Genomic DNA, 9389 nt, shown 5'->3' on the forward strand with positions numbered 1-9389 from the left:
TGCGTCGTACCATGCCGGTAGACGGTTCGCATCCGGACGGCAGCTCGGGCAGGGCTTCAGCCGCGGTGCTCACGACAAGGCTCCGTCCTGTCGACTCTGCCTGCTGCTTCGTTTGTGTGTGGTGCAGGAAGAAGTGCCTTATCCTGAGGTACGGCTTTTTGTGGTTAATGTTATCAGCTACGAGCATAATAATTCTTTAATGAACTAAACGTTCTGTAAGATGAGGCGTGAGGTTTCTTTCTCCTGTAGACTAGGGAGAACTCCTGTTGTGGAGAGGCCGACTCTGAGTTCAGACAGCTGTGGGAATTGCTGGTGGAAGATCTTTTTCTTAGAATCAGATGTATTCTCTTCGTCTCGTTCTTTTATTTCTCTGTCTTTTTATTTTATTTTATTTTATTAATAGAGCTCCTAACCTTTTGGACTTTGTACATGCTTACATAAAATTTGGCCAAAACAAGGCCAGCACTTGCTATGGGTGCCTGTCGTGTTCGGAAACCATTGCAATTCTCAGTGCGAGCATCTGTTTCTCTTTTTTCTTAGTCCTAAGAAAATCCAGACAGGTTCAAAACAGAACGTATTTGTTGTTTTATCCACCTTTAAGCAAATATTAGATGGTCTGAACTGCTGATATTCAGCTGACCTGGATCCCCTGTTCATAATAGGGGAGTAGAAATAGATACAATGAATAGGAAATATGTGTTGTGTTGTCAAATCATGTTACGCTTTTAGCTTAAACCCCTTGAGTTCCAAATCTACCTGCTAACTTCTCAGCTTCAAGAATATCTACTGTATTATCTCAGAACCTTCCAGCTACTGAAGTTCATACTTGTTCCCATGTTTCCCTTTTATCTTCTCAAGGCCCCAATCCTGCAAAGGCTTCTGTCCATGATCATCTCTGTACCCTGGGTAAGACTGTTAATTTCATTATCTCACTAAGTATTAGCCATATCCTGATATGCTGTCCCCCCAAAAAAGCTAGTTTTAAACACTAGTTGCAGAACTGTGGAAGTTGACAAAGTGAATTTTGCAGAAGACAGCTTCTGGAACTACTGCAAAATTTCTTTTTTAATTCCTTTTATATTCACTGTATCTAAGCGCTTCTGGCTATTAAAGAATTTGTGAAGACAGAAAAACTCAGAAAATATAGAGAAATAGTACTGGCTAATGATGCTGAGCTTGGTAAGTGAATGCTATTAGTATCAGTAAGTTTTAATACTGACTTAAGTTTTGAATTTTCCTTTTGCAGGACAAGTTCTAAAGAAGGTGAAGTACAGAAATAAATCCCTCACCTTTTCGCCTGCCTTGTACGCCATTTTACATATGGCAGGCATATATAATTTCCAAAGCATGGAAGAGCACATCTAAACATAATTTATCAGTGCAATTTCATATCTGTTTTAAATTTTTGCCGACAGCTGCAGATAATATATTATTTTGGAAAAGAGATAATAATTTAATTAATTTTGCTTTTCAGATTTGATGTATTTTTAGATCAAATATATCTGTGAGAATCTGAAATAGAATGCAGCAATAGAAAATGCAGAAGGCTTTTAGTGTAAAATTAGACTTTCAAGTCATGGTTTAAATGAGGAATTGGTGCTGACTCCACAAGTTTCTGTTGAGTGTTCCATTAGGGACAGACATTTTAAAAATAATTCCCCCAGTCCAGTTCATTTAAGAGAGACTGAATGCCAGACCAGCTGTCCTGGAACAAGTGAAAGGCTGAGAAAACAGTAGTTAGGCAAGGCAGGAAGATAGATGATTTCTTGAGCTTTCTCCAGACATGTTTCCTGCCCTCTTTGGATCCCTTCCTCTCATACAAGAGCAGGTTTCATTGTCTTCAGGCCTGCAGCTTTACGGTTTTTATCCTGCCAAGGTTACTTCCTCTGAACAGGGAGTTGCGCTGCTTGGCACAGCTGAGCCCTAACCTTTCTTGGGTAAATGTAAACCATTCGCAGGACTGTGGCGCTCCCTCCCTTCAACAGCAACAGCAACTTCTTTGCAGCTTCTTATCAAAGTGTTGATTGTCCTTGTCCTCCCTATCTTTCATTCTTGACAAAGGTGACTTTTGCTCCCGGGTGGAGTCTCAGTTCTATACAGTGCCTCTCTTATACGCAGGACAGAAAAGGACTTTACTTGCCTCTTGCAGGTTCGAGCATCAGAGGAAGAAGATTACGGTATTGTGGCTGGAGTGCTCAGCTTCAAGACTTCACTTTGTTCTTCACAACTTGGAGAGATATGAAGCCAGTTGGAAAAGTGCTTTGTGCTACAGGGATCGTAGCTGGGCTCCTAGCTTTCTTCTGGAAAGACCCTTTTAACCCAGGTAGGCTCACCGGGGGGGTCATTCCAAACTGTAATATAAGTCACGTAAGAGAAGAGGTTGAATTTCCAAACTCTGATTGGTGGTCTCATTCCTGCCCATAGTCTTACCAGAGTTGGTGGCCCCAAAGCAATGCTTCATTCCCAGAAATAAAGAGAAGCTTGAAAGAAAGAGGAAGGCAAAATGGTCTAACAGCATTTACAAGGGATCCTGCAATTTATATGGGGAAAAAATGACATGTACTTTGCCACTGCCTTTCTCTTTTTTTGTTTTGATTGCAAACTCCTTGGGGTCAAGAACCATCTCCATAGATGTAAAGTGCCCAGCACAAGAGGGCTGACATGTCTCCAAACTGATGGCAAAGAATAAAGGATATGCAGAAGGCAGGCAGCCCAGAGCCTGGTTTATGTTGTACAGCTTTTTATAATGTGAAAACCAACTTCATCCTTGAAAGATACTGGTCTAGAAACCCAGGCAAAGGGCATGTGACACAGCTAGCTTGCATAATCATATCATTATTCCCTGGCAGTGATAGCCTAGGCATAATGTCCACAACAAACACGCAGTAATAACGCACCTCTTGGGCAGTTGGGCCCGGGGGTTGTTCCATGGCAACTGAGCCATGCCGGCTGCACACTTCTATCCATTATCCAACTCCATGGAAGAATGCTGAGCTGGGGAGGAGGGATGGGAATGGTGAAGCAAGGCTTGGCTGTTTGGTTTCTAGCACGCCAGCTGCTGTCTGAGTGGAGTGGGTCAGACCGAGCCTCCTGCTCCATGACTGAAGTACGAACCTCTGGGTTGTCGGGATGGAGGAGGGAACTGGCTGTTGCATGTTAGTGGAGCTAGGCCGAGCTGACTGCCGTGTGCTGGAGCTGGTTGAGCTAGCCAAGCTTTCCTATGACCCAGGCCAAAACAGATCAGTATGGCTGGCTACTGGACATGAGGTGGCTAATGACAAATCTTTTTGTTGTAAGCACCTGTCAGAAGGGAAAAATAGCTCATTCTTCAAAGATTAGGTGATTTTTGATTATTTTAAGTCTAGCAAGAATTGGAAGGTATTGTTAATCTCGTGGCTTCTTCAGGTCAGTCCTGCCTCTTCTGGTTTTGGAGAAGCATCAAGACTTTTGAGCACTTACACACACCTTTCTACTTGAGAGCTCTGCCAGTAGTTAAGGGCAGTTCCTCTGCTGCTTCCTTCACTTGCTTCTATATCTTTTATTCTCTTTCCCATAAACAAGAGAGCTTGTCTGGTGCCCGCGTTCTCCTGACTGGAGCCAGTGCTGGGATTGGAGAGCAGATGGCATATCATTATGCCAGATTTGGTGCTGAAATTGTTTTGACTGCTAGGAGGGAAGCTGTGCTGCAGAAGGTAAGAATTTCCTTGTATGAGGGAAGATATAAGAGATTTGGACTTTTACCAAAACAACAACAACAACAACAAATTAGTTGTCAGCATGATAAATTTTCCTTCAGAACTGTTGTTAAGCAAAAACAGTGTAGTTACTTTTGAAATTCTTTCCACTTATATAGAAAGAGGAACATGCCAGTGACATGTTTTGAGCCTGGTTTGCTGGCAGAGTCCTGTGCCGTTCTTCTCTGTAACTGATCTGGATGGACTACTTTGTGTTGCCATACACCAGTGCCTGCTGCAATATGCCTGTTTTTTCTTACCAGAAGGCTTACACTGCATACTGGGGAGGTGTAACCCAGAAGGGAGCTTGGCCTATACAGGAAGATGCATATACACTGCCTGAACTTTTTACTGCCTGAATATTTACACGAGGAAATGGTATGAAGCTGTGTCAGGGGAAGTTCAGATTGGATATTAGGAAAACGTTCTTCACTGAGAGGGTGGTCAGTTGCTGGAACAGGCTCCCCAGAGAGAAGTGGTCACGGCACCAAGCTTGTCAGAGTTCAAGGAGCATGTGGATGATGCTCTTAGACATACGCTTTAGTTTTAGGTAGTCCTGCAAGGAGCAGGGAGTTGGACTCGATGATCATTATGGGTCCCTTCCAACTTGAGACATTCTATGATTCTATGAACTACAATTCCTGTGCAATACTGTGCAGCTTTTCGGAGTCCAGACAGTTCTATTTGTAGCTCTTTTGTTAAAGACTCAAACCTTTTTGTACGTTAAATAATTCTTGACCAGCTGAGACTCTTTTATCTGTAGTTTGTAAAATGGGACAATATTTAGAGAAGGTATCTCTTAAACTGGGGGGATAGGCGACTTGCAAGGAAAGTTCTTCACTACAAAATGGCACAAAAGGAGAGTTGGGGACAGTGAGCATAAGAATAGTTCCCAATGCCTGGAAGGCATTATTTCAGCAAATAGCTAAACTGCATATCATTACGGGGCACCTTCACATACTCAACATAGCTCAGGAACTATGAAAGATGAATACTGCTAGAGCCTTACCAGGTATTTTGGAACAAAAAGAAGAACGTAATGTAAAGCATAACCCTTATTCCAGATGAGTTCTCCTGAAGAAGACTGTCTTTTTCGGGTGAATCTTGATCCTTTTCCAAGGTGGATTGAATCCTGCTAAGAGTTACCTCTATTTAACTGTCTAGTTAAACAAAGTCTGGATGAAAAATGAGCTCTCCGTGGGCTGAATAGTGGTAGTTTTAAAATTGAAGTGTGTCTCTGTCCAGAATTGACTCTCACTGACTAGTATGGGGAAAAAACAGTGCCTTACAGTGCCCTTATTTCTGTTCTTTTCCCCCCACTCCATATTGTTTAATTTTTGTGTGTGTGTTCTTTTTCAAGGTGGTAAAGAAATGCCTGACACTTGGAGCAAAGAAAATATTTTATATCCCTGCAGATATGTCTTCCCCTTCAGAGCCTGAAAAGGTGGTTCAGTTTGCTGTTCAAAAGCTGGGTAAGCATCTTGGGCATCTCTTTGGCTTTCAGGTATATAGACAGTTCTCATTCCAGTAGGAGCTTCCTGCTTCAGTTTCGCAATGTTCCTCACTGAGGGGGATGTTTAGGATGGGAGGGTATGGGGTTTGTAAATACCAATCTGGATGTGGCCATCTTTTTAGCTGCCTTTCATGGGGAGGGCATGTCTTCTGCTAGAGGAGAAAAGTATGCAGAAAGTGGTTGCTCACAGTACTTCACTAAAACCACACCCCATAGCAACAGCCGCAGCACCTCACCTGTACCACACGTACATGCATTTGCCATAAGTGAGCGGGTACCAGCTGCACACACCCAACCCTGAACATAATGCCTTGTGTTGAGAGAGACAGAAACTGGGAGATCTGAAAGCAGTGACCTGCCCCTCTAGCAAAGCTCAGTCCAAGACTGTATAGAAGGGGAAGGTGGTCTTATTTTAACCAGAACTGATTCACACTACTCCCACTCTCAGGCATTCACATTCACTCATTCTTTACGACTCACAAGCAACAAGATGTGTATGACCAAGTACCTTGGTCAAGCTTACTTGTGGTGAAACAAAGGACACGGGATGCCCACTGTTGAGTCCTCATCGTGTCTTCTGGGTTCTTGGCTGGTGACCATGTGCTGCTTTTTGATTGTCTTTTGTGCCCTATAGGAGTTGAGTGATTATGATCTTTTGCCTCTCCATCTTGTCTCATTTGGGTCAGACTGTTATCGGGCAGCATTTTCTATTCTACTCGCTATGTTTTTGTCCATTATTTGAGTGTCTTAATTACTTCATTATGCTCTTTCCTGATGTGGGTGTCTTAAGAAACTGTGTGTAAGTGTGCTGTGATCTGGATGACGTGCCGGTCCAGCAGCCGTCAATTCATACCTTTCTTTTAAACCTTCTGCTGTTTCTGCTGATACATTCCCATACCAATTGTAATTTTTCTGCTACAAATTTGTATACTTATAACTTTGAAAATAGAGTGTACCACCAGAACTAAGTTCTGAGTCTGCATTACCCTGAAAAGTCATTTTGGAGAGCTGCTGTCAAAGAAGAACAGCTTTCCTTCCAATTCTACTCTTGAAGAGCAGGCAAAGCTGCTCCCAGGTGGACATATTTCATGTATCTTCATGGTAAAGCACTTTCTAGCCTTCTGAGGGAGCGACTGGTTGGTTCAGCCCTCCTCCTGGCATTTCTGAGTTCCTTACTGGTTAGGGAATGGCCCCTTTGTTTGACTGCTTTTTCTCCTATCCACAGGGGGACTGGATTACCTGGTGTTGAACCACATTGGCGTGACCCGTTTCCAGATGTGGGCTGGGGACATAGAATACACCCGCTGGCTCATGCAGGTGAGGTTTCCCAGCAGGAAGAGCTCGCCTGGAATTGGGTGAGTCTGGCTTCTCCTGGGACAGCTTTGGGAAGCTCAAAGGCAAATTCAAGTCTATGGCAACGGCTGAGAACAAACCTTTTATTTCATTTGTGTTTCAAGTCAAATGGTTTGGGGGCTTTGTTACTAGACAGGTGTTTTGCTCAGTTGTTGTATATGTGTGCGGAGGAACATCTGGGAAGAATTTCTCTTCTTCCTTCTGTCCTTCTTATCTCCCATTAGCCTAGGACTGTTAGGGATTGATGGGTAGCTATGGGCAGTTGTTGGATGTATGTCTAGTTTAGAAAGGCCAATAGGTGAGGAGCAAGCACTTCCTACTAATCTATAGCAAGTGCACACGTCATTGCAGAACACAATAAGGTTGTTTGAAATGGCGTTTGCCATTTGAGTCTCTGCTCACAGATTGTAAGATTGTTTGAAATGGTGTTTGCCATTTGAGTCTCTGCTCACAGATTCAGAATTTTCCTATAGAATCACCTTGGTACCAGGTTTTGGGACCATGGACATGAAGAGCTGTTTTCTTAATTCAGTCTTCTTAGGTCAGGTGGGTCATATTAGTTCTGTTTCATGTTGGAAGGAGTCTGAGCTCAATCAAGAGAAACTTAAAAGGAGAGCAGATTGAGACACTATTGGTGTCCTTGTTGCTAGATAGGGATTGCGGAGTAAAGAATGGCATACAGAGAAATGAGGGACAGCTAATTGTCTCTTGTCAAGAAATCTGTATGTTAAAGCCCAGGAATAACATTTGCTCTGACTCTTTTCCATTGCTTTTTCTGGAATCTGAAAGACTCACAGACGCAATGTTTGTCCCCATCTTTACAGAGATGATTCTTTTTGCTTGATGTTTGAGAAAGCAAATCCAAGCCATGCTCCTTTCAATTTCTGACCACTGTATTGGCTTTCTGGCTCATGCTGACCTTCCTTCCAAATCGTCTTGCTTCTTCCATGTCTGCTTTTATCATTCCAGGTGAATTTCTTCAGTTACGTGGCACTCGCAACAGCAGCTCTTCCCACCCTGGAGAAGAATAAAGGCTCTCTGGTGGTTGTTTCTTCCCTCACAGGTTAGTGTCTTTAACTGGCATAAGTGCTGGCCTTGTGGAAACAATGGTTCCCAGCACATCATGTTTCTCAGTGTCCTTCAACCCACAACACATTTTCAAGCTGTGCATTTTATAGTAGCAAGCAGGATGGTGGCTGGCTGGCCTTCTTGTTTTCTGGAAGACCTTCTCTGTGTTGCGCCATTTTGCATTCCCTTGGAACTTTGCTCTTCACTCAACCATGTGTCCAGATCTGCTCATTTGGCTCCTGTCCCTCACAGGCAGGCCCATCTCTCCTGCATTTCTGACACAGCATTAAGACCATCCTGCCACTGTAAGGCCTCTGGCCTTGGCCAGCCTGAATAGCAGGCTGCTGAGTAGCTGCACCTACTGTACAGGATGGAAAGGCAGGAGAAAGTCTTCAGTGTGTGCTCAAGGGAGCTGAATCACCGTACAGACGTTCCGACTACGGCTCATCCCTGCCTTGTGACGTAACGTACCTTGGTGTCAGGGAAATGTCATGACGAGATGCACCAGCATGTGACCATGTGTTTGCATGTGATGGGGGGGAAGGCTGCAGGTAGACCATCACACTGGGCTTTTTAGCCCAGCATGTGACCTAGTTACTGTGTAAGTTAAAAGAAATTTCCTCCCCTTATCCACATGTGTGGTGGCTGTTGTACTGGGATGTGCTCACACAAAGTGGTATGATTTTCTAAGTGCCTGCGTGTGACTAGAAATAGAGGGAAACTCACCTGAACAGAACGTGGGTTGATGCAGGATGGCAAAGCCTCTGTCTTTGCCGAGATTCCCTCACATGGCACCATCCTCCTTACAGCCACTTTCCTGGTGTTTTCCGTTCTTTCCTTTTCCTTTCCAGGGAAAATACCCACTCCCTTTACCACTTCTTATTCTGCCACCAAGTTTGCACTGGATGGATTCTTCAGCTCGCTGCGCCATGAACTCATCATGCAGAAAAGAAATGTCTCTGTCACACTGTGCATCCTGGGCCTGATTGATACTGATACGGCATTAGAGAACACCAGGTGTGTATTTGGAGGAGGATGTGGGAGTCTGGGAGGGAGTGTGTCTGCAGGAACATGGCTCTTCTTGGAAGCATGCAAAAAATGCACAACTGTGTTTAAGACGGTGTGTGCATCTGTTTGGATATGCAAGAAAACTAATGGGAAGAGTGCATCTGCTTGGGTACATCATGGGGGTTGTGCGTGTCCACCTCAGCACGGAACATGAGCATGCAGAACCCCGTGGTAGTCAGTTTGCACAGTTAAAAGCAGGATTGACTGGCTTTGAGCGATCCTCTGTTTCCTTCCAGGGGCAAAGTGCACCTAACTGCTTCTCCTGCTCCTGAAGCTGCGCTCGCCATCATCCAGGGGGGTACCACACGGGTGCAGGAGGTTTTCTACCCATGGTGGCTGCAGCACGTTTGCTGCCTCCGGGGTTTGTTCCCCAATGACCGGGGCCAGATTTTACGGAGTTACTATAACTACAGCAGTCCTTAAGGGATGCCCAGTCTCAGTCTCCTCTCCCATCCTACATCCCTTCTAATCACATTCCCCCATCCTACCAAACATCCCACTCAACCATTGGTGTCAAGCAGCAGCAGGGCAGCCGTGGTGGCAAAGTACCCTTCTCTCTTTTCGTAAGACTCTTCTTGGTCTCCCTCTCATCCTGTGGCTTCAGCCACAGTTCCAATATTTCTACCCGTCAGTCAGAGATCTTTCCCAGTGTT

The 9389-nt window shown here is 44.4% G+C and overlaps 1 protein-coding gene across 1 annotated transcript; it reads left to right on the forward strand.

Moving 5' to 3' along the window:
- The first annotated feature begins 2238 nt into the window (after positions 1-2238).
- Positions 2239-9159, forward strand: HSD11B1L (hydroxysteroid (11-beta) dehydrogenase 1-like). Its single transcript, XM_009579526.1, has 7 exons — positions 2239-2323; positions 3562-3692; positions 5095-5206; positions 6473-6564; positions 7570-7663; positions 8520-8685; positions 8973-9159. Exons 1-7 carry the CDS (start codon positions 2239-2241, stop codon positions 9157-9159), a joined length of 867 nt encoding a protein of 288 aa, XP_009577821.1.
- The last annotated feature ends 230 nt before the right edge of the window (positions 9160-9389 follow it).

Source organism: Fulmarus glacialis, unplaced genomic scaffold (genome assembly GCF_000690835.1).
Source record: "Fulmarus glacialis isolate BGI_N327 unplaced genomic scaffold, ASM69083v1 scaffold46096, whole genome shotgun sequence".
Taxonomy (NCBI): Eukaryota; Metazoa; Chordata; class Aves; order Procellariiformes; family Procellariidae; genus Fulmarus; species Fulmarus glacialis.